The following is a 26,303-nucleotide window of genomic DNA, read 5'->3' as shown; positions in this document are numbered from 1 at the left end:
TACCACGAAACCACGATGTAGAAAGCCGAAGAGTGAAAGTGAATAAGTGTTGTACTTACCACAAACGGTACTGTACGCCTTTCCACGGACACATTCTTCGAAACAGCTGCGGGAGTCGCCGCATCTGGCTGCTTCCGTAATCCAGTCGATGAAAAACTGTGTAAAAACTCACACCACGGCTAGTAGACACCTAACGCTCTGCTTCTCGCAGAATACTGCTGCTAGCGTTGTGGAACTGTCAAGTAATTATCACGTGATTGTGACCAACGGACGTAACACTGTGTACCCTGAGCGCTCAACAATCAATTTTTCTTTGCACAACGAGCGCGGATGCCAAATGTGTTTCAAATGCATTCAAAATAAAATATGATAAAGCAATGAATTAAGCACTCATGTACCTTGTGAAATTATAAAGACACTAATCGGAAGAGTCTTAAGCTCGATTTTGACAATAGCTACCGAATTTACTGACCAGGCCGAGTAATGACGAAAACGTGTCGAACCAAATAAAACCAGGAAAATAGATAAATATGAGAACTAAGCATTCCTAAGAGAATGAGACCTCATGTATATAAACAATTGTTATCCTTACCTAATCCAATTTTCTTTTAGACTAAGTTATTAGTAAGTAAGCACATTCTAATACAGACTTTTTTTCTGTATTTTTCATGTACGAAAACATAAATGGAAGCACGGACAAGTGTCAAGTGAAATAGAGACCGCCACCATACGGCTCAACATGTTGCAGAACCAGTCTTCCAGTTCCTGACCCACGACGTATTTCCAACGCAACATCACACCCCGACAACTACTCCTACTTCCACAGTGAAAGTGATGCCCTACTTTTCCTCCACTGTGAAAGTGTAATCAATTTCCCCACTCAAGTGCAGTGCTATGATTTATACCCTAAGTTCTACCACTCCCAGTGCAACTCATACCTACCCAAGTGTAGTGAAACATTTTCTTTTTTTTTTTGCAGGTCATAAAAGCCACAAATAAGTAATGTGCTACGTATTTACTGCAAGAAATCTTCGACGAAACAACGACAAAAATATTCCTGTAGTATGTCACTGTAAAACAAGAATGTCAATTTTTTGTAACATATTTTTTCCACGAGTGCACACAGCACCCAGACTTCCTGCGAAATCAAGTAATTTATTTCTTTGTTTTTTTTTTATATTTATTATGCCATGTATAATGTATCTATGTATGTGTCTCTTTATCTTAATTTCATTATCTTTTACCGAGAAATGAACATTTGTTATCCTTGTACAATACATTAGAAAGGGCACAGTTCAATTGTCATGTAGTTACCCTATGGACAAATTACTATAAATTTCAGTCGTACGAATATACTTACCCGATACTCTGTATGTTAACCACTTTGTCTGATGCAGTGTGTAAAATCTATTGTAAAGAATTTTTGCAAGTAATACTAACTTGTTTCACGAAAGCAATAATATCACGACTACGCGTGAGTCTCGATGATCCTGACGGAGTCATCGCTCCTCACGCGGGAAGCAATGTGATATTATTGGATTTCAGACATTTTGCATATGAGAAAAGGACAGCCACCAAGCTGTAGTTTGCAGTGATACTAAGCATGACAACACGAGAGTAAAAAAAAAAAAAAAAAAAAAAAACGAAATCTGTTTATAACGTTCGCCTACACCAAGACGCGCGGCCAGCGTTTAAAAGGTACTTTTAAATACTATGACTCGCTGGGCGCAGATATTTAAAATCATTGCCGCAGCGCTTGATAGCAAGAAGCTGCGAAACAGAAGAAAGAACAATTTATCATTTGTTAGGAAAAATCTAGAGTCTTTATAGTTGGTTGTACTTCTGGTCGCCGATATGTTAACATGTACTTCATTACCTTTGATGTTTGGTTGCCGACTTGTTAAGACGTGTTGTGTAGCACCGCTACAAGTTTAGTGTGAAAAACCACGTTATCACCAAGAAAACAAAAACGCTTTTGTAAACTTTGTGACGATAAAAAATACTTACGCGCACGCCAGGACATGTAATTTTTACAAAATATCACACATACAGAAGCAGCGATTGTTGGACTGCTCCATGTATGAGAAAAACATAAAAATGTAAGTTTTGTATTCATTGTAAATTTGGTAATGTTTATAGTTTAACGCCTTTCTTCTTTGAGAATATACTTGTCCTCCACTGTACAGAAAATCTATGTTTATTCTTTTCTTTAAATTAACCACAAATAATGTTTATGTTTAAATGAACTTTGTTACAGGTTCGCTCTTTATCGCGGTGTGTCGATTGTATTTGGGAGACCATTAACGTGTTCAATTTACGATCTGACAACTTTTTTTTACAAAATTTCACTGTTTTGCATTCATTTCCATTTTTTTTATTATTCAAATAGGTCCCTTAGGTAATTTCATTGAAGAGTCTGATTGCGTGAAAGCAATCCGGGTTAAGAGGTCATTTGAGAAACTATTTTCACGCAATCAATCCGTACGTCTCCTAAACACAAACGAGAACCGACGCATCGTCGATCATTCATTAATTTTTCTCTTTTTCCAAGTCGTACCAAGAAACGGCCAAGGAGAACTGCCGTGAGTACGCAATCTAGTGTTAAAAGGTTGCATTCTTTATCTTGTCGGCAAACATTGCCATGAATTATCATCATCAATGTTATATTTGGTTAAATGTGAAAAGCAAAAAAAAAAAAAAAAAAACCTTTTAACGCTAGAACTGGCAATGGCAAGGAAAGCGTTTCTGAAGAAGAAAAATTTGTTAACATCGAGCTCCTATAGATTTAAATGTCAGGAAGTCGTTTCTGAAAGTATTTGTATGGAGTGTAGCCATGTATGGAAGTGAAACGTGGACAATAAATAGTTTAGACATGAAGAGAATAGAAGCTTTCGAAATGTGGTGCTACAGAAGAATGCTGAAGATTAGATGGGTAGATCACATAACTAATGAGGAGGTATTGAATAGAATTGGGGAGAAGAGGAGCTTGTGGCACAACTTGACTAGAGAAGGGATCGGCTGGTAGGTCATGTTCTGAGACATCGAGGGATCACCAATTTAGTATTGGAGGGCAGCGTGGAGGGTAAAAATCGTAGAGGGAGACCAAGAGATGAATACACTAAGCAGATTCAGAAGGATGTAGGCTACAGTAGATATTGGGAGATGAAGAAGCTTGCACAGTATAGAGTAGCATGGAGAGTTGCATCAAACCAGTCTCAGGACTGAAGACCACAACAACAACAACATGAACAAGCTTCATTCTCTTATCTTACAACCACCTCTGTAGGCAAGTCGATTCCCGGTACCTCCTCAGATTTTTCTGTGATAGGAAGTTGTGGAACAAGGTCCACTCAGCTTCGTAACCCCCAAGAGGAGCTGTTTGAATAAACAAGCAGTGGAACTCATCCACAGGCGCTAATGGCTGCAGGAACTGGTGACATGTCCCACAACCGTGTGAGATGCAGTCAAATTAAAACAAGACAGATGGAAAAGTAGGTTTATTATTGAGCCATGTGCGGCTCGCTTTCTTGCCGTTCATAACTTGGGGTCTTAGTAGTGGCATCTCGTTTCCTTCTTGTGTTAATGGCGCCACTAAGCGATTATCGATAGCCAGTACTGTGGTACTATCTTTGCTGTCACGGCTAGTATTTCCGCGTCGTCGTGTGTGTCAGCAGTGCTGCTTCGGACGGATCAGAGAGGAGGTCTCAGCGCTTGAACAGGCTGAGACCGCTGGCGGCGTGCTCTATACGATCGAGGGGCTGCAGCCGACGACCGAACCCAAGACTTTGAAGTTGAGGGAACCTTATCCAGGAGTCAAACCTCCACTGTTTGAGATCTCACTGTTGTTTGTGTGTTGCTGCTCCCAGGTTCAGCGAGACTAACTGCAACAAGCGGAGTCTGTCACGTTGGCGGAAGCTGTCAGCCGCCTCCTACTGTTTGATGTTAGTTTGGATTTAGTGTTATTATTGCTGAAGTGCAACTAGCGGTATCTTACTGCCTAGTGGCCGCTAACGCCCCCGTTACCTGCCCTGGAGGTTAGCGTATTTTGCGCCAGCGTACTTTCATCGTCTTGCCGATGCTGTCCGGCATGCCGTGTAATTTGACAGCTTCCTTGATTGAGGGTATGGATAATTGTTTTCCTTGTCTACCTGGGTTATAGTGGTTCCTTCTGCCTTTTGGTGTTTCAATCACCGGATTCTGGAGACGCAGTGCTGTCTGTCACTTCGCTTTTGCCTGAATTATTCCATCGTTCGACTGGTTATCTGCCGGCCACGGTGGCCGAGCTGTTCTAGGCGCTCAGTCCGGAATCGCGCGACTGCTGCGGTCGCAGGTTCGAATCCTGCCTCGGGCGTGGATGTGTGTGACGTCCTTAGGTTAGTTAGGTTTAAGTAGTTCTAAGTTCTAGGGGACTGATGACCACAGATGTTAAGTCCCATAGTGCTCAGAGCGATTTGAACCATTTTTTTGACTGGTTATCTGGCGATAGTTGGATTTGCTAAGAAGGTTGATCGGCGGTTAAACCGTCTCTAGTTTGAGTTGCCCTCGTTAGGTGAACATTACACTTGGCAATCTGTCTCACCACTTACATAGTGGTAGTCACCTTCCTCAGGTCGATCCAAGGAGCACCGTCTGTGGCTCACTCCGTCTTACTTGGTCAAGCTATCATAATTGTTTAAAATTTATCCTAATGTTTTAATGTGTAACTTCCTTCCTCACTTGTAATTCAGACCTTCAACCGTTGTGTATTCTGAAATTGCTTGTGGCCTTCAGCCGACCAATAATTTCTTAATAAGGCCTTCAGCCGCTACTATAGCTTGTTACAGTTTTGATTAGTTAAGAAGAAAATATCTTAGTATTTGTTAATGTGTAAGTGCCTTCCTCAATTGGTAATTCAGGCCTTCAGCCGTTGTGTATTCCGAAATTTCTTGTGGCCTTCAGTCGTTAATTGTTTGTAACATAGCTTGTGGCTTTCAGCCGACAAATAGTTTTCAATTCTGTCTTAATAAGGCATTCAGCCGTCACTACAACTTGTTACAGTTTATTAAGATTGTTTGGAAACGGTTTTAGTATTTTTAACGTGTAATTGTCCACCTTATTGGTAATTCAGGCCTTCAGCCGTTGTGTATTCTGAAATTGCTCGTGGCCATCAGCCGACGAAAAATTTTGAACTTTCCTTAATCAGGCCTTCAGCCGTTGATTGTATGCAACATTGCTTGTGGCCTTCAGCCAGCAAATAATTTGCAATTCTTTCTTAATAAGGTCTTCAGGCGTTACTATAGCTTGTTACAGTGTCTTGATTGTTTAAGAAGAAAATATCTTAGTATTTGTTAAAGTGTAAGTGCCTTCCTCATTTGTGATTCAGGACTTCAGCTATTGCGTAGTCTGAAGTTGCGTGTGGCCATCAGTCGACAAAAAATTTTAGTTCCTTCTTCGTAAGGCCTTCAGCTGTCAGTGTAGTAAAATCTTTTAAAATGATTGTTGAAATTTTTTTTTAAAATAAAGTGTATGTGTTTACTGTAGCCAACGGTAGCTGATTACGGCCCCATCCACAATCGTTGTCTTATCCTGCCTCTCCCTGACTACCAGATTACAATTATTTCAAAAGTAATCGCCGTAACTGTTAATAAATTTGAGAGAACTCGTGAGGGAAGATTCACACTGGAACGTGCAGTTAAAGAGTGGCAGTGCTGACACGTGGATATTGAAGCAGTCTTACACAGCACTCCAGCTGCCCTCATGGCTGCACTGTGTGGATGCAAACACAGCCTACTGCGGAATGTGCTGATGCTCTCATATTGCCGGCAACACCCGTTGTCCTGGGTCGTAGGCAGCTGCTGCTAATATCCCAAAGATGTTCGGGCTCACATGCGGTTCCTCTTCGTCGAAATGACTTGGCTTAAACTCGTCTAGGGGATGAACCGCACGTGTCACATCACACGCCCTAAATTAGACACTTGTGACCCTTTGGTTAAATTGTCTGGCTGGTGGCAAGTTGGCGAAATACAAAGTTAACATAACATATAATAACAGTATTAATAATATCGGGAACTACACTCCTGGAAATTGAAATAAGAACACCGTGAATTCATTGTCCCAGGAAGGGGAAACTTTATTGACACATTCCTGGGGTCAGATACATCACATGATCACACTGACAGAACCACAGGCACATAGACACAGGCAACAGAGCATGCACAATGTCGGCACTAGTACAGTGTATATCCACCTTTCGCAGCAATGCAGGCTGCTATTCTCCCATGGAGACGATCGTAGAGATGCTGGATGTAGTCCTGTGGAACGGCTTGCCATGCCATTTCCACCTGGCGCCTCAGTTGGACCAGCGTTCGTGCTGGACGTGCAGACCGCGTGAGACGACGCTTCATCCAGTCCCAAACATGCTCAATGGGGGACAGATCCGGAGATCTTGCTGGCCAGGGTAGTTGACTTACACCTTCTAGAGCACGTTGGGTGGCACGGGATACATGCGGACGTGCACTGTCCTGTTGGAACATCAAGTTCCCTTGCCGGTCTAAGAATGGTAGAACGATGGGTTCGATGACGGTTTGGATGTACCGTGCACTATTCAGTGTCCCCTCGACGATCACCAGTGGTGTACGGCCAGTGTAGGAGATCGCTCCCCACACCATGATGCCGGGTGTTGGCCCTGTGTGCCTCGGTCGTATGCAGTCCTGATTGTGGCGCTCACCTGCACGGCGCCAAACACGCATACGACCATCATTGGCACCAAGGCAGAAGCGACTCTCATCGCTGAAGACGACACGTCTCCATTCGTCCCTCCATTCACGCCTGTCGCGACACCACTGGAGGCGGGCTGCACGATGTTGGGGCGTGAGCGGAAGACGGCCTAACGGTGTGCGGGACCGTAGCCCAGCTTCATGGAGACGGTTGCGAATGGTCCTCGCCGATACCCCAGGAGCAACAGTGTCCCTAATTTGCTGGGAAGTGGCGGTGCGGTCCCCTACGGCACTGCGTAGGATTCTACGGTCTTGGCGTGCATCCGTGCGTCGCTGCGGTCCGGTCCCAGGTCGACGGGCACGTGCACCTTCCGCCGACCACTGGCGACAACATCGATGTACTGTGGAGACCTCACGCCCCACGTGTTGAGCAATTCGGTGGTACGTCCACTCGGCCTCCCGCATGCCCACTATCCGCCCTCGCTCAAAGTCCGTCAACTGCACATACGGTTCACGTCCTCGCTGTCGCGGCATGCTACCAGTGTTAAAGACTGCGATGGAGCTCCGTATGCCACGGCAAACTGGCTGACACTGACGGCGGCGGTGCACAATTGCTGCGCAGCTAGCGCCATTCGACGGCCAACACCGCGGTTCCTGGTGTGTCCGCTGTGCCGTGCGTGTGATCATTGCTTGTACAGCCCTCTCGCAGTGTCCGGAGCAAGTATGGTGGGTCTGACACACCGGTGTCAATGTGTTCATTTTTCCATTTCCAGGAGTTTTATAACAGTAATAATAATATCGGGAACTAAATTAGCGACCCATAAATGATGTAGGCTACACGGCTGCGCTTTTGTTAGAAGAATGTTTATTCATAAAGCAAACTAATAGCGAAAATGGTCGTAGTTAGAGTACTGATACACTCGAGCGCAAATCCATTTGACACAGTTCGATCATTCACAATCTCATCGCGAATTAAAAGTCCAATACTTGACACGAGAAGTTAGAGTTCACACCAGCGCGCGGCTGCTCACCACTCAGAGACTAAGTCCCGCTATACCACATAACACGAAATTTTCAAAGTCGTTTCACTTCCAAGCTACCTAAAGACCGACCATCCGCTTCCGCGTCTCCACCAGCACTGTCTCTCTGCCCGCCCCGGCCGTGTTTTCTCGCGCGACTAACTTAATGGTTAAAATGGCTATAAGCACTAGGGACAGATGTTAAATCTGAGGTCATCAGTCCCCTACACTTAGAACTACTTAAACCTAACTAACCTAAGGACAGACCAATGGCCGTAGCAGTCTGGCCCCTTCAATCCCACAAACCACAAACCAACCTAAGGACATCACACACATCCATGCCCGATGCAGGATTCAAACCTGCGTTCATAGCAGCAGCACCGTTCCAGACTGAAGCGCCTAGAACCACTCGGTCACAGCGGCCGGCGCGCGAGACGAACATCTTCGCTCAACTGACTACGGCAGCTCCCTTTCCTGAGGCCATTCATCTGACTGGCTACAGCTTATTCTACATTATGTTACATTTTAACGTATTTATATAATCAAAGCTTGACCACTTTCACGTTGTAAATAAAGTAGCAACAATATCCATTTCATAATAAACGTTAAATTCTTCTACATAGAACCAACACAATTTCCTTCTTAACTTTGAATATCACGGCCAGTAGCCTTGCACCAATGTGCTTTCAGATAAATAAAAAACAAAATTAATTACTATGCACTATGCTTTACAACAAATATTCTATTACCTAATGATTCAATAAGGTGTCATACTGTCATCGTTCGATGTGTTTTGGGTGGAGGAAATGATGATCTGATGCTTAACTGAAAATACTGATAATTTAAATGTTCTATACATATTAAACAAATAAAGTTACAGTTAATATTTACCACGTTTGTCATTTTAATGATGCGCTTCTACATGAAATGTCGATCGCTAAGATCGACTAAAGCGTTCAGATTTTATCATTCATATCTTTGTTACCCCCTCCCCCCCCCCCCCATGAACCATGGACCTTGCCGTTGATGGGGAGGCTTGCGTGCCTCAGCGATACAGATAGCCGTACCGTAGGTACAACCACAACGGAGGGGTATCTGTTGAGAGGCCAGACAAACGTGTGGTTTCTGAAGAGGGGCAGCAGCCTTTTCAGTAGTTGCAAGGGCAACAGTCTGGATGATTGACTGTCTGATCTGGCCTTGTAACAATAACCAACACGGCCTTGCTGTGCTGGTACTGCGAACGGCTGAAAGCAAGGGGAAACTAAGGCCGTAATTTTTCCGGAGAGCATGCGGCTTTATTGTCTGATTAAATGATGATGGCGTCCTCTTGGGTAAAATATTCCGGAGGTAAAATGGTCCCCCATTTGGATCTCCGGGCGGGGACTACTCAAGAGAGAAAGAAAACTGGCGTTCTACCGATCGGAGCGTGGAATGTCAGATCCCTTAATTGGGCAGGTAGGTTAGAAAATTTAAAAAGGGAAATGGATAGGTTAAAGTTAGATATAGTGGGAACTAGTGAAGTTCGGTGGCAGGAGGAACAAGACTTCTGGTCAGGTGACTACAGGGTTATAAACACAAAGTCAAATAGGGGTAATGCAGGAGTAGGTTTAATAATGAATAGGAAAATAGGAATGCGGGTAAGCTACTACGAACAGCATAGTGAACGTATTATTGCGGCCAAGATAGATACGAAGCCCACACCTACTACAGTAGTACAAGTTTATATGCCAACTAGCTCTGCAGATGACGAAGAAATTGAAGAAATGAATGATGAAATAAAAGAAATTATTCAGATAGTGAAGGGAGACGAAAATTTAATAGTCATGGGTGACTGGAATTCGAGTGTAGGAAAAGGGAGAGAAGGAAACATAGTAGGTGAATATGGATTGGGGCTAAGAAATGAAAGAGGAAGCCACCTGGTAGAATTTTGCACAGAGCACAAGTTAATCATAGCTAACACTTGGTTTAAGAATCATGATAGAAGGTTGTATGCATGGAAGAACCCTGGAGATACTAAAAGGTATCAGATAGATTATATAATGGTAAGACAGAGATTTAGGAACCAGGTTTTAAATTGTAAGACATTTACAGGGGCAGATGTGGACACTGACCACAATCTATTGGTGATGACCTGTAGATTAAAACTGAAGAAACTGCAAAAAGGTGGGAATTTAAGGAGATGGGACCTGGATAAACTGAAAGAACCAGTGGTTGTACAGAGTTTCAGGGAGAGCATTAGGGAACAATTGACAGGAATGGGGGAAAGAAATACAGTAGAAGAAGAATGGGTAGCTTTAAGGGATGAAGTAGTGAAGGCAGCACAGGATCAAGTAGGTAAAAAGACGAGGGCTAGTAGAAATCCCTGGGTAACAGAAGAAATATTGAAATTAATTGATGAAAGGAGAAAATATAAAAATGTAGTTAATGAAGCAGGCAAAAAGGAATACAAACGTCTCAAAAATGAGATCGACAAGAAGCGCAAAATGGCTAAGCAGGAATGGCTAGAGGACAAATGTAAGGATGTAGAGGCTTATCTCACTAGGGGTAAGGTAGATACTGCCTACAGGAAAATTAAAGAGACCTTTGGAGATAAGAGAACCACTTGTATGAACATCAAGAGCTCAGATGGAAACCCAGTTCTAAGCAAAGAAGGGAAAGCAGAAACGTGGAAGGAGTATATAGCGGGTCTATACAAAGGCGATGCACTTGAGGACAATATTATGGAAATGGAAGAGGATGTAGATGAAGATGAAATGGGAGATACGATACTGCGTGAAGAGTTTGACAGAGCACTGAAAGACCTGAGTCGGAACAAGGCCCCCGGAGTAGACAACATTCCATTGGAACTAGTGACGGCCTTGGGAGAGCCAGTCCTGACAAAACTCTACCATCTGGTGAGCAAGATGTATGAAACATGCGAAATACCCTCAGACTTTAAGAAGAATATAATAATTCCAATCCCAAAGAAAGCAGGTGTTGACAGATGTGAAAATTACCGAACAATCAGTTTAATAAGCCACAGCTGCAAAATACTAATACGAATTCTTTATAGACGAAGGAAAAACTAGTAGAAGCCGACCTCGGGGAAGATCAGTTTGCATTCCGTAGAAATACTGGAACACGTGAGGCAATACTGACCTTACGCCTTATCTTAGAAGAAAGATTAAGGAAAGGCAAACCTACATTTCTAGCATTTGTAGACTTAGAGAAAGCTTTTGACAATGTTGACTGGAATACTCTCTTTCAAATTCTAAAGGTGGCACGCGTAAAATACAGGGAGCGAAACGCTATTTCCAATTTGTACAGAAACCAGATGGTAGTTATAAGAGTCGAGGGCATGAAAGGAAAGCAGTGGTTGGGAAGGGAGTAAGACAGGGTTGTAGTCTCTCCCCGATGTTATTCAATCTGTATACTGAGCAAGCAGTAAAGGAAACAAAAGAAAAATTCGGAGCAGGTATTAAAATCCATGGAGAAGAAATAAAAACGTTGAGGTTCGCCGATGACATTGTAATTCTGTCAGAGACAGTAAAGGACTTGGAAGAGCTGTTGAACGTAATGGATGGTGTCTTGAAGGGAGGATATAAGATGAACATCAACAAAACCAAAACGAGGATAATGGAATGTAGTCGAATTAAGTCGGGTGATGCTGAGGGAATTAGATTAGGAAATGAGACACTTAAAGTAGTAAAGGAGTTTTGCTATTTGGGGAGCAAAATAACTGATGATGGTCGAAGTAGAGAGGATATCAAATGTAGACTGGCAGTGGCAAGGAAACCGTTTCTGAAGAAGAGAAATTTGTTAACATCGAGTATAGATTTAAGTGTCAGGAAGTCATTTCTGAAAGTATTTGTATGGAGTGTAGCCATGTATGGAAGTGAAACATGGACGGTAAATAGTTTGGACAAGAAAAGAATAGAAGCTTTCGAAATGTGGTGCTACAGAAGAATGCTGAAGATTAGATGGGTAGATCACATAACTAATGAGGAAGTATTGAATAGGATTGAGGAGAAGAGAAGTTTGTGGCACAACTTGACCAGAAGAAGGGATCGGTTGGTAGGACATGTTATGAGGCATCAAGGGATCACCAATTTAGTATTGGAGGGCGGCGTGGAGGGTAAAAATCGTAGGGGGAGACCAAGAGATGAATAAACTAAGCAGATTCAGAAGGATGTAGGTTGCAGTAGGTACTGGGAGATGAAGACGCTTGCACAGGATAGAGTAGCATGGAGAGCTGCATCAAACCAGTCTCAGGACTGAAGACCACAACAACAACAACAACAACATCTTCGTTACAAAACTTGTGAATTTCAATTTAACAATAAATCGTAAACTATTATAGATATGATCAATATTCAAGTTTTTTTGGGATCACCATGAAAATTTATGGAGAATGGCAGATTAAAATTCATGTGCCTCAATTTCCTGCATTACTACAGAATTAAATAGTTTTCATAAATGTTTCCCTTTATGGCCGATCTTAGGTCCGCCATATTTAACACTGCTACGTCTGTTTGGCCACAAAGTGCTTCTGCTGGGATTCCTTATGACGTAGATTCTCGTCTGTCTCACTCACACACTACAGTTCTTGGGCCTCAATAGACAATAGACTTCTGAGAGTTTCCCCATCTCGTGGTGAATCTGCGCCCTTGTGGCATGCGGTCCTGGACGGCAGGATTCGTATCACAATTCTGTAGGCTGCCTCTTTCGGCCAAATATTTAAATGAGAGCGCAATGCTCGTTAACTCACACGTGGCGTCACGTGGGTCACCAGTGGGTGGAGAACGAGTGCAGCCCACCCAGACCCTCCTGAGTATCACAGGCTGTTCATCCTCGTGTGTACTCGTTATCCATGTGTCGTGCACTTGGGTGCGATAACCGACACCAGATGTCCTGATACACTGCAGCAATGCCCCAGCCACTCCTCAGGGGCAGACCAGGACTGTGGACGACGGTGACTCGGTGGCTAGCAGGCCACGAAGGCACCTTCCCCGGCCAGACAGTTGCAGTACACTGGCTGACTTCTGACAAGGGTGACTGAGCACACACCAGATCCCTGCATCAGTGAAATTTTCCAAGTCCTACAGCTGCACCACCACAGGCGAGTTAATCAGTCGACAGGTGGCCACTCGATTATCGTCACCCAGTTTTAGCCGTGGTTTCTCTGAAAATCAAAAGCCTTTCATGCACTCCTGCTCTAGACACAGACAGTCTGGTGCTACAACTAAATGCTTTGAGGTCCTAAGGTCGATTGTTCATACCTTTATAACTACGCTTCTGACATAGTCCTAGTGGGAGGAGTGGGGGGCGCGTAGGTTTGGCAGAATTAAACTTGAAGTATGTGAATTTATTGGTAACACGCAAGTGTTCTGAGTTACAAATTGTTACTTCACTACTAGTCACCGTGTTGCGGTGTCAGTAGTTATATGCATCTCGGCTGTGACTGGTGTCTCAGACCCCATCCGGGTGGAGTGCTTTGATATGATGTCGAAAATACTGTCCAGTGACTTACTCGATTAGCCCGCCATCGCCTATGCTGCTCTGTACTGCCTGGCTGGGGCTGGAGAAAACCTTAAGAAATTTACATTTCGTCCGCTGAACTTTTTTGGGGCACAGCACTACTGCAAGACAAGATAGTGAATGCCTTTCTGAAAAAAAGTTTGCAGTTGCCTATAGAACAATGAGTGCAGCCATGTGTGTGTGCTGGTTGTTTGAAGCATGCTGCAGAAGTTTCACAGGGAAGCCCTCACACTTCCTCCATACAGTTGGAGTGGGCAAATTACGCCCTCAAGGAATTTCTTGGAATAGCACTTACATCGATGGGCTTGACGCAAGGTTGTTCAACAGCAAGATACGCATGTAGTGATGGATCGATTCGAGACGAGCCGCCGCGGTTCACAGTCACGATATCTCCATATGCGATTTCTCAAAGTTTTGGAGCTCCATAGAGAGACGTTAGTGGCTGTCAGCTTGTTCCGGACGCCTGGGTACAATCGTGGTTTTCTAGGCAACCGAAACCATTTTTCATTGAAGGTATTACCCATCTTGTCTCACAGTGAGGTAAGCGTATTAATAGTTATGGTGATTACTTTTGAAAGAATAAACAGTTTATTTACTTTTTTCCATCTGTCTCGTTTTCGTCAGACTGCCTCTTACAGACTGCTTCTCACACCGCCATATAGGAAGCCGTCGGCCAGTCGGAAATGGCGCAAGCCCTAATTCCTGAGTGTCGTTTACTTTATGATTACTTACTATGCACTGACGATAATCAGTTTTACATTAATGATTTGCGTTAAGCGGAATCGTTAAGAGCCACTAGTATTTCAGGACTCGTTGTATAACGTGAAGGCGTACTAGTGTCCAGCAAGTGGAAATTGTTCGTACCTTAGAGCCACTAGTATTTCAGGACTCGTTGTATAATGTGAAGGCGTACTAGTGTCCAGCAAGTGGAAATTGTTCGTACCTTAGAGCCACCAGTATTTCAGGACTCGTTGTGTAATGTGAAGGCGTACTAGTGTCCAGCAAGTGGAAATTGTTCGTACCTTAGAGCCACTAGTATTTCAGGACTCGTTGTATAATGTGAAGGCGTACTAGTGTCCAGCAAGTGGAAATTGTTCGTACCCTCTTACTTGGTGGATTAGTTCGCTTTTCAGCAAGTATCAGGACAGGATATTTTTTTCTGAAAGGATTGAAGAATACAATGTTTGCGAGGTGCTAGAGTGGCCACCTAAGTGGTATCAATTGTAGCTTAAAACGCAATGCAGCCTATAAATAGATATTCTGAAAGGGAATTAAGGTTCAGGCAGCAGAGATACAAATATTGAGGATAGGCAACGACACTGTAATCTATCAGAGATGGCAAAGGATTTGGAAGAGCAGCTGAAATAAATGGATTGCGTCTAGAAAAGCGGTTAAACATGAACATCAACAAAAGTAAAACACGGGTAATGGAATTTAAATAAATCAAATTATGCGATTCTGAGGGAGTTACTTAATGAAATAAGAAGCTAAGAGTAGTAACTAAGTTTTGCTATCTGGGTAGCAAAATAACTGTAGATGATACACTTGAAGAGGATAAGAAATATAGAACTGGCAGTAGCAGAAATAGGGTTTGTGTAAAAGAAGAATTTGTTGATATCGGATGTAAATTTCATGTTAGAAAGTCTTTTCTGGAGGTATTTGTCGTCAGTATAGTTTGGTGTGTACGTGAATGGTGGATGAAATAAATTGCAGACAAAATGAGTACAGAAGCTTTTGAAATGTGTTGCTACAGAATAATGCTGAAGATTACATGGGTAGGTTGTGTAAATGATGAAGACGCAGTGAAACGAATAAGACGGGAGGGAGGGGGGGGGCAAAGAAATTTGTGCCACAACCTGATTTAAGGAAGGGTCTGTTGATTGAAGACACCTTGAGGCATTAAGGAATCATCAGTTTGCTAGTGAATAGGAGTAAAAATCAATGAGGATCAAGGATTTGCTGTAATAAAACGAACTCTTTTGCCAGGCTGTGAAGGCCTAAAGGTCTAAGGTGTGTCGACCGGCCGCCGTTTCATTCCTTGTCTTGCAGTATCATGTGGATGCATTATGGAGGGGTATGTGGTCAACACCCCGTTCTCCAAGCTGGTTTCCTGACTTACCAGGCCGTGCGGTCGCTTCTAATCGATCAAGTAGCTACTCAGTTGTCATCACGAGGCTGGGTGCCGTCCGTGCTAGACCTCCGGCCCAGGAAAAATCCGTGGCGGTATGGGAATTGAACCCGGGTCCTTCACATGGCAGCAATCTGTACTGACATTTACTTAAGCAGAGATTTTGACTGAAGACCACAACAACAAAAACAGCATCGGCAACAACAACAACCATTACATCAGTCGGACAAGTGCACAGTAAGGCACTCATTCAATACTTAGCATTGTGTTACATGTTGGTGGGCACATGACCAGGTTATTTTGCCATCGTAACGTTGGTTATCAATTGCTCAGTGAAGCGCCAAAGAAACTGGTATAGACATGCGTATTCAAATGCAGAGATATGTAAACAGGAAGATTATGGCAATGCTTATATAAGACAACAAGTGTCTGGTGCAGTTGTTAGATCGGTTACTGTTCCTACAATGGCAATTTATCAAGATTTTAGTGAATTTTAACGTGGTGTTGTAGTCAGCGTACGAGCGATGGGACACAGCATCTTCGAGGTAGCGATAAAGTACAGATTTTCCCGTACGCCTATTTCACGAGTGTACTGTGAATAAAAGGAATCCGGTAAAACATCAAATCTCCGAAATCGCTGCGGCCGGAAAAAGATCCTGAAAGAACGGGGCCACCGACGACTGAAGAGAATAGTTCGGCGTGACAGACGGGCAACCCTTCCGCAAAATGTTGCTGATTACAATGCTAGGCCATCAACAAGTGTCAGCGTGCGAAAACCATTCAACGAAACGTCATCGATATGGGCTTTCGGAGCCGAAGGCCCCCACTCGTGTACACTTGTTGACTGCACGACACAATACTTTTACTCTTCGTTTGGGCCCGTCAACATCGACATTGAACTGGTGATGTGATGAAACAAGTTACCTCGTCGGACGAGTCTCGACTCAGATTGTATCGAGTGGATGGACGTGTTCAGTTATGGAGACAACCTGAGGAATCCATGTCAGCAGGGGACTGTTCAAGCTGTTGGAGGGTCTGTAATGGTGGGGGGCGTGCGCAGTTGGAGGGACATTGAACCCCCGATACGTCTAGATATGACTCTGATTGGTGCCACTTGTCGTATCCTGCCCACTCCTTTAATATAGGGTGCCTAGGAAGGTGTTTTCTCGTATAGCTAGACAACAATTCAAGCAAATCTGCAGTTAACTCCCACGCACTAGCAAACTGACAAGTCATTAATGCCTCAAGGTGTCTACAGTCAACAGTCCCTTCCTTAAATCAGGTTGAGGCACAAATTTCTTTGCTCCCCCTCCCCTCTTATTCGTTTCACTGTAATCAGGACAGCAAGTTAAATTGACAATACTTAACTTTACGTTTTCACAAACAGGTGTCGCAAGCAATTGGCGACATGCAGTAATCAGCGTCCTTTGGTATATACCCGTTCAATGGAAGCAAAAGGCAACAGTTCGTAAGTCACGGCTAAAGCATTTGGATGACGGCTCGTCTTCTATTGCGGCCGCGGCTAGGCGGAGCGGTGCTTATATTCTCTTCGTATAGGGGCCGCTCTTGTCGTGGTGTCGCCCTATACTATTGGCTGACGTCGTCTCAAAGCCCTCTTTGCTGTAACGTTCCATGCCGACGTGACGGCGCTTGATGTTACGCCAGAGCAACACGTACCTAAGCATGCTGTCTGATCACCTACATCCATTAATGTCCATTGTGAATTTTGATGGACTTTCACAATTCCAGCGGGACAATGCGACACCACACATACGTCCAGCACTGCTACAGAGTGGCTCCAGGAACACTCATCTAAGTTTAAACACTTTCTCTGGCCACAAACATCACAGAGATGAATATTATTGAGCATGTCTTGGATGACTTGCAACGTGTTATTCAGAAGAAATCTCCACCCCTCGCACTGTTACGGAATTATGGACAGCCCTGCAGGATTCGTGGTGTCAGTTTCCTCCAGCAGTAATTGAGACATTAGTCCTGTTGCAGCACTTTTGCGTGCTCGCGGGGGCGCAACACTATATTAGGCAGGTGTAACAGTTTCTTTGGCTATTCAGTGTATGAAGGGAGCGAGAAAGACGGGGTGTTCCAAACGTCTCTCCGCAGTAACGTATGATTGTTAGCCGCGCGTGCCGTATGATTGTTCGCCTGCCTAGGTTACTTCCCTTCAAGTGGACTCTCCCAACATTCCACTGTTTCGTTTATTTCAGCCAGCGTCAGTAGTATCGTTGGTGTGTGTCGTTATGTGTTGACGTGAACTTTTAGGTTAAGTTCCTTTGTTCGTTTGTTTCGTTTTTGTCACTGTGAAAATGCTAACCATTGAAGAATGTGTGTTTTTAGCCGAGCAAGTGTTCAAAGCTGGCTGTAAATACACAGTTTCAGTTCGTCAAACATTTAACTCAGTTTTCCCGGAGACAATACTTTAGCATCGCGATACTGTGCGAGATTTGACAAACAAATTTCGAAGTACGGGTTCAGTGACAGAGCCGGCCGGAGTGGCCGAGCGGTTCTAGGCGCTACAGTCTGGAGCCGCGCGACCGCTACGGACGCAGGTTCGAATCCTGCCTCGGGCATGGATGTGTGTGATGTCCTTAGGTTAGTTATTTTTAAGTAGTTCTAAGTTCTAGGGGACTGATGACCTCAGAAGTTGAGTCCCATAGTGCTCAGAGCCATTTGAACCGTTTTCAGTGACAAATGCACCGAGAAGTGGTCGTCCTAACATTTTGCCTGAGGATAAACTACTCGATATTTCCGATAAAATGTCCATGAGCCCGAACAAGTGAGTAAGAAAACTCGCCCAGGAAATCGATGTTAGTGTCGGAACGGCCCAAATAGCTGTAAGGAAAAATTTAGAAATTTCCCACACAAAGTGAAAGTCGTGCAAGAACTGAAAAATATTGATCATGGCAAGAGACTGCATTATTGTCAATGGTTGAAAAATTTCGTACAACAAAATGGAATGCATATTCTTAATGAAACGTTTTCACTGATGAGGCGTGATTTCATTTATCTGGGTACATGAACTATCAAAATTCTCGTATGTGGAGTACTGCAAATCCATTGTGTATTCATGATAAACCACTTCATTCTATGAACATAGGAGTTTGGTTTGCAATTTCTAGACGTCGGATTGTGGGTCCCATAATTTTCAACGAAACAATAAAGGCACAACGATACTACAGTGATATTCCGCACCCATTCATAGGAGAACTTGTGTTAAGTGAAATACTGAACAGTTATTTTCAAAAAGATGGTGCATCCACGCATACAGCTCGCTTTTTGATGAATGTCACGGCTTGTTAGTGTTTTTGGCGATCGCATAATTTCACAGGGACTCTGGCTGCCCTCCACGATCGCCTGACCTAACACCATCTGACTTTTTCTTTGAGGTGCAGCGAAAGCAACTGTCTATAAAAACCGTTCAAAATCCATCGATGAATTGAAAACTGCAATATCCAGTTTCACTGCTTCTGTTACAGAAGAAATGTTACAGCTTGTGTTTGGAAACATGATTATACGAATTGAATTGTGTATGCAACAACAGGGGGACACTTTCAACATTTAACGTGAAAATTTGTAAGTAAAAATGAATATTCAATGAATTAATAGCTTGTATTTCACTGAGTTTCATTGCGGTATATTCACGGCTCTCTTTCAAATTCTAAAGGTGGCAGGGGTAAAATACAGAGAGCGAAAGTCTATTTACATTTTGTACAGAAACCAGATGGCAGTTATAAGAGTCGAGGGACATGAAAGGGAAGCAGTGGTTGGGAAGGGAGTAAGACAGGGTTGTAGCCTCTCCCCGATGTTATTCGATCTGTATATTGAGCAAGCAGTAAAGGAAACAAAAGAAAAGTTCGGAGTAGGTATTAAAATCCATGGAGAAGAAATAAAAACGTTGAGGTTCGCCGATGACATTGTAATTCTGTCAGAGACAGCAAAGGACTTGGAAGAGCAGTTGAACGGAATGGATGCTGTCTTGAAGGGAGGATATAAGATGAACATCAACAAAAGCAAAACGAGGATAATGGAATGTAGTCGAATTAAGTCGGGTGATGTTGAGGGTATTAGATTAGGAAATGAGAAAGTAGTAAAGGAGTTTTGCTATTTGGGGAGCAAAATAACTGATGATGGTCGAAGTAGAGAGGATATCAAATGTAGACTGGCAATGGCAAGGAAAGCGTTTCTGAAGAAGAGAAAATTGTTAACATCGAGTATAGATTTTAGTGTCAGGAAGTCGTTTGTGAAAGTATTTGTATGGAGTGTAGCCATGTATGGAAGTGAAACATGGACGGTAAATAGTTTGGACAAGAAGAAAATAGAAGCTTTCGAAATGTGGTGCTACAGAAGAATGCTGAAGATTAGATGGGTAGATCACATAACTAATGAGGAAGTATTGAATTGGATTGGGGAGAAGAGAAGTTTGTGGCACAACTTGACCAGAAGAAGGGATCGGTTGGTAGGACATGTTCTGAGGCATCAAGGGATCACCAGTAGGTACTGGGAGATGAAGAAGCTTGCACAGGATAGAGTAGCATGGAGAGCTGCATCAAACCAGTCTCAGGACTGAGGACCACAACAACAACAATATTCACTGCGACCTAACAATCATACGACACTGCGGAGAGACTTTTCGAACACCCCGTACTACTTGTGAAGGTGAGAGTTATCGCAGATCAAGTAGATTTTTCTACTGTTTTCTGGCAGCGATGTTGCATGCTCCTTTGTAGGCACTTTTTGAGAAAGATAGTGGCTGGTGCATATGGTATGGTGTGGAGACAAAGAACAAACTTGGAACACCACAAAATACTCCTTATGTCTGCACAGTGAGTGCCACGCTTCTGCCCCGAGGCTACCGAACACTCTAGTGAGAGTGGTAGCGAATCGATCGGAGGTACCTGAGGCCCGATAATCGTGCCGAGTCTGAGCAGCTGCCACACGGCGGCCGCCGTGGTCCAGGCGGCGGCTGCCAGTAGCGCGTAGTGCAGCGCCACGCCCAGCCAGCGGCACGCGTCCGGGTCCTGAGGACGCCACAGCCACGACGGCCGAAACGCGTCGACGGCGGCCAGCGCCAGCAGCAGGTCCCGCGCCGCCACCGCGCTGCCCAGCTGCAGCAGCATGCGAGTCCTGCCGCGGAATGCAGAGCTCAGTAAGAGACCGATTCAGGAACAAGAAGCACAACTGCGAAACGCGGTAATGGAAACATAGGAGTTGAGTTGGCTACGTGAAAGATTATCAAGATTCACTCTTTAACTGCCATTGTGCTATTTATGCCTGCACGTTGCCATTAAAGTTTCAACACCAAGAAGGATAACAAACAACGAACTTAATCTAAAGTGTACAAGCACAATGGTAGTAAGAGTAGATGATTACATCTGCAGGTGATTTGGGGATCTGCCAACGGCCTTGCTGCAATGGTATGGTTCCCATCAGATCACCCAAGTTAAGCGCTGTCGGGCTTGGCCAGCACTTGGATGTGTGTCTGTCCGGCTCAGCCAAGCGCTGTTGGCGAGCGGGGTGTACTCATGCCAGTTGGGGAGATACTTGGTTGAGAGGCTGCGGCTCCCGTCACGAAAGTTAATAATGACCGTGGTTTACGTTATCGTGTTGAAAGATTAAGTAGCAGCGATTTCGAAGATATGACACAGCACCGGTATTAACACGCCAGAAATGTGACGTTTCCCTCCCAAATTGCAGGTTATGCGAACCACAGTTGTTCGTGTTACGTACCCGATGGCACCCTATCCCAACATGCCAGATGGCCAGTCCATATTACAATTACGACGACGAATAAACGGAGCTTCTGTGGTACTGCTTGGGGTTGAGGATGGCCGTTCAACCAATTAGATATTGGCATGACAGTCGGAGGATCCCATCCAATGCTAGCAGCAACATTGCGGAACGACAAACTGCGAGTTCAATAGGCCAAAAGCCAGCCTCTGTTAAATTATGACACGTGCTGGTACTGGATGGTTATCATAAAAGTGCAGCTACTGATGAGGTCCACTGTGGGCAGTAATTAACTAATGACATCCATCCGACGTTGCAAACAGATGTGGCCGCCCGTAGTGGCAGAGAGGTTCTAGGCGCTTCAGTCCGGAACTGCGCGACTGCTACGGTCGCAGGTTCGAATCCGGCCTCGAGCATGGATGTGTGTGATGTCCTTAGGTTAGTTAGGTTTAAGTAGTTCTAAGTTCTAGGGGACTGATGAAATCAGATATTAAGTCCCATAGTGCTCAGAGCTATTTGAACCAAAAAATGGCAACTGTCACCTGTGTACCTCACTAGAAAACACTGGGACACAGGTACTCACTCCTCTCTGAGGGGTCATCTGATACTGCATAACACAGCCAATAGGAGATGAATGATTTTAAACGTTGCCTACATTAAAAGCAAAGATCTCAGCCGTGCAATAAGACCACAGGTAGTGTCTGTATCAAAATACACTCCTGGAAATGGAAAAAAGAACACATTGACACCGGTGTGTCAGACCCACCATACTTGCTCCGGACACTGCGAGAGGGCTGTACAAGCAATGATCACACGCACGACACAGCGTACACACCAGGAACCGCGGTGTTGGCCGTCGAATGGCGCTAGCTGCGCAGCATTTGTGCACCGCCGCCGTCAGTGTCAGCCAGTTTGCCGTGGCATACGGAGCTACATCGCAGTCTTTAACACTGGTAGCATGCCGCGACAGCGTGGACGTGAACCGTATGTGCAGTTGACGGACTTTGAGCGAGGGCGTATAGTGGGCATGCGGGAGGCCGGGTGGACGTACCGCCGAATTGCTCAACACGTGGGGCGTGAGGTCTCCACAGTACATCGATGTTGTCGCCAGTGGTCGGCGGAAGGTGCACGTGCCCGTCGACCTGGGACCGGACCGCAGCGACGCACGGATGCACGCCAAGACCGTAGGATCCTACGCAGTGCCGTAGGGGACCGCACCGCCACTTCCCAGCAAATTAGGGACACTGTTGCTCCTGGGGTATCGGCGAGGACCATTCGCAACCGTCTCCATGAAGCTGGGCTACGGTCCCGCACACCTTTAGGCCGTCTTCCGCTCACACCCCAACATCGAGCAGCCCGCCTCCAGTGGTGTCGCGACAGGCGTGAATGGAGGGACGAATGGAGACGTGTCGTCTTCAGCGATGAGAGTCGCTTCTGCCTTGGTGCCAATGATGGTCGTATGCGTGTTTGGCGCCGTGCAGGTGAGCGCCACAATCAGGACTGCATACGACCGAGGCACACAGGGCCAACACCCGGCATCATGGTGTGGGGAGCGATCTCCTACACTGGCCGTACACCACTCGTGATCGTCGAGGGGACACTGAATAGTGCACGGTACATCCAAACCGTCATCGAACCCATCGTTCTACCATTCCTAGACCGGCAAGGGAACTTGCTGTACCAACAGGACAATGCACGTCCGCATGTATCCCGTGCCACCCAACGTGCTCTAGAAGGTGTAAGTCAACTACCCTGGCCAGCAAGATCTCCGGATCTGTCCCCCATTGAGCATGTTTGGGACTGGATGAAGCGTCGTCTCACGCGGTCTGCACGTCCAGCACGAACGCTGGTCCAACTGAGGCGCCAGGTGGAAATGGCATGGCAAGCCGTTCCACAGGACTACATCCAGCATCTCTACGATCGTCTCCATGGGAGAATAGCAGCCTGCATTGCTGCGAAAGGTGGATATACACTGTACTAGTGCCGACATTGTGCATGCTCTGTTGCCTGTGTCTATGTGCCTGTGGTTCTGTCAGTGTGATCATGTGATGTATCTGACCCCAGGAATGTGTCAATAAAGTTTCCCCTTCCTGGAACAATGAATTCACGGTGTTCTTATTTCAATTTCCAGGAGCGTACATTTCACATACCAGACGTTAGTGGTAGTGTTCCCCTAATTCTTTCTCATTCCGACGTCCTGGACAAAAGAGTCTGCGTTAAGTCACCCCTTGCTAACGTGTGACTTTCCCCAAAGCCACAGAAGGTAGACATTTCGAGTGTAACAACCCATATTTCTTTTAAAGAGTCTACTGTAGGAAAAGTAATTATATTACGATATATTTTAACACGCTGTGATTTTTAGAAACCCAGAAATGTGCATTTTTAAGCTCTCTGATCAAGAAGCTTGCTTCCTCTTCTCGAAGGCCAGACATTACCAGAGATTAGTATTGGTTAATTAACCATAGCAGACAGACGCTTCTTTTGACAATTTCAGTAGCCATTTTGTGCAAGCGTAATATGAGTAATTATTACAGCGGCTTCGAGCGTATTTAGCACGTCAAAGTATCACATATGGGATCATGTTGCTAATTGACAATCTACAGTGATCTACGTAGATCAGAGAAAAAGTGAATGAAGATTTCTCTTGTTCATCACTGAATAGTCACTAATCATCCCCTCAAATTTCCACATTCGCCGAATAAGCTGCCGGAGAGGGACGAAGTCGTGGAGAAACCAAATTGTTCCCGCACCTCGCAATTTCAACAACCACAGTCATAATAGTAATGTCTAAGGGACTTAAGGGTAATTTAACATAATAGTTACGCATTAAAAATCACAGATTTTATATTGAACGAGATATTAAACGTCCTATAAGTGCTTTACTTTGATCTGAATAGGTTTTCCCATTCAAAGACGTTGGCGCCCAACATTGTCATCCCATTCCTTTGAACTGCCATTTTATTACAATACACTACATATACATCATATACATCTGCAAAATTACTCTGCAATTCATAATTAAGTGCCTGGCAGAGGGTTCATCGAACCATCTTAAAGCTACTTCCCTACCGTCCAATCTCGAACTGCGCGCTTAAGAAAGTAACACTTAAATATTTCTGAGCAAGCTCTAATTTCTCTGATTTTATTATGATGATCATTCCTCCATACGTAGGTGAGAGGCAACAAAACATTTTCACACTCTGAGGAGAAAGTTGGTGATTCATATTTCATGCGAAGAATCCCCTGCAACGAAAAACGCCTTTGTTTTAATTATTGCCACCCAAATTCAGGCATAATATCTGTGGCGCTCACTCCCCTATTTCGTGATAGAACAAAACGAGCGGCCCTTCTTTGAACTTTTTCGATGTACTCCGTCGATTCTCTCCGATGCGGATCTCACACCGCACAACAGTACTCCGGGAGAGGGTGGACAACCGTAGTGCAGGCAACCTCTTTAGCATTTTCTTTGTCTTGCCAGTTATTCGTAATGTTTGGCTTGCTTTACCCACACCTTTAACTATGGGATTCTTCCAACCTAAGTTATTCGTAACTGTAATCCCTAAATACAGTATTTAGTTGAATGTGCAGACTTTAGATTTGTGTGATTTAGTACTCATGTGGAGGTGGGTGACTTCACATTTTCCATGATTTAGAGTCAACTGCCTCTTTTTGCACCATACAGATAGCTTGCTAAATCATTTTGCAATTCATTTTGATTATCTGATGATATTAAATGATGGTAAATGACTGCGTCATCTGCAAACAATCTAAGAGGACTACTCAGATTGTCTCCTAAATCGTTTATGTGATCAGGAGTAACATAGAGCCTGTGACACTTCCTTGGGGAACACCAGATATTTCTTTTTCACTCGATGACTTGCTGTCAGTTTCTACCAACGGTGACCTTTCTGACAGGAAATCACGAATCCAGTCGCACAACTGAGACAATAGTCCATAGGCACGCAATTAGATCAGAAGTCGCTTGTGAGGTTCGGTGTCAGAAGCCCTCTGGAAATCTAAAAATATAAAATGAATTTGATATGCCTTGTCAATAGCACTAATTGCTTCATAATAATAAAGAGATGGTTATGTTACTCAAAACCGATATTTTCTGAATCCGTGTTGGCTGCTTCTCAGTAAATCGTAATGCTCGAACACAGTATCGTAATGTTCGAACAGAGTATACGTTCCAAATCCAACTGCAAATCGACGTTAGTGATATGGGTCTGTATTTTAGCGGAATACTCCTGTTTCCTTTCTTGGATATTTGTGTGACTTGTGCAAATTTACAGTCTGTAGGTACAGATCTTTCAACGAACGACTGCAAAATATGGAGTTGTCATATCAGCATACCCTGAGGGTAATCTGGCTGGTATACAATTGGGACTGGAAGGCATTCCATTTTTTAAATGATTTTAGGCGCCGTGCTACGCCGAGGATATCTACTCCTAAGTTACTCGTGTTAGCATTTGTTGTTGGTTCGAATACTGGAATAAATAGTTCATCTTCTTTGTTGAAGGAATTTCGGAAAACAGTATTTAGTAACCGTGCTGTAGTGGCACTGTCGTAAGTAACAACACTATTGTTACCGTGTAGTGAAGGTACTGATTGTGTCTTTTCGCTGCTGTACTTCATATACGACCAAAGTCGCTTTGGATTTTCTACTAGATTTCGAGAGAGTTTCGATATGAGAAACTGTTAAAAGCATCTGGCATTGAAGTTCGCGCCACACTTCAAGTTCCTGTAAAACATCGCCAGTCTCGAGGGTTTTGCTTTCTTTTAAATTTGGCACACTTTTTTCGTTGCTTTTGCAACAGTGTTCTGACCTGTTTAGTTCACCATGAGGGATCAGTGCCATTTTTTTGTATTTAAACGCTGGCCATTAAAACTGCGACACGAGGAAGAACAGTATTTACGAAATTTACTTATTGTGCATATAAAATACAGTAGGAAAAATCCATGATTAAATTTGCAATGATTTCGTAGTATAAGGGTGCGAAATTTAGTACACAGAGCTGCCTCCTCGATCAGTAACGACAGTTACAGCCCGCCTGGGTTTGGATGACGGATACAGATATGTCACTGCATGCTGCTTCAGTTATGTGCCACCCATCATGAAATGTAGCAGCTCGTGAGTGGTTGTGTGCCAGTCTCTGGTCAGTCTATGAGCAGGAGTTTCTAAAGCGGTAGTATGTCAGG

The 26,303-nt window shown here is 44.3% G+C and overlaps 1 protein-coding gene across 1 annotated transcript in view; it reads right to left on the bottom strand.

Moving 5' to 3' along the window:
- LOC126151236 (uncharacterized) overlaps window positions 1–26,303 on the bottom strand; it is a 349,750-nt gene that overhangs the window by 112,279 nt on the left and 211,168 nt on the right. Inside the window, exon 11 of the mRNA XM_049915929.1 lies at window positions 20,273–20,501. Coding sequence (XP_049771886.1) covers window positions 20,273–20,501 — 229 coding nt within the window. The remainder of the gene's footprint in view (window positions 1–20,272; window positions 20,502–26,303) is intronic.

The sequence above is a fragment of the Schistocerca cancellata genome, chromosome 2, assembly GCF_023864275.1.
Source record: "Schistocerca cancellata isolate TAMUIC-IGC-003103 chromosome 2, iqSchCanc2.1, whole genome shotgun sequence".
Classification (NCBI taxonomy): domain Eukaryota; kingdom Metazoa; phylum Arthropoda; class Insecta; order Orthoptera; family Acrididae; genus Schistocerca; species Schistocerca cancellata.
The sequence above is the reverse complement of the archived record's forward strand: the minus strand, read 5'-3'. Positions and strand labels throughout refer to the sequence as shown.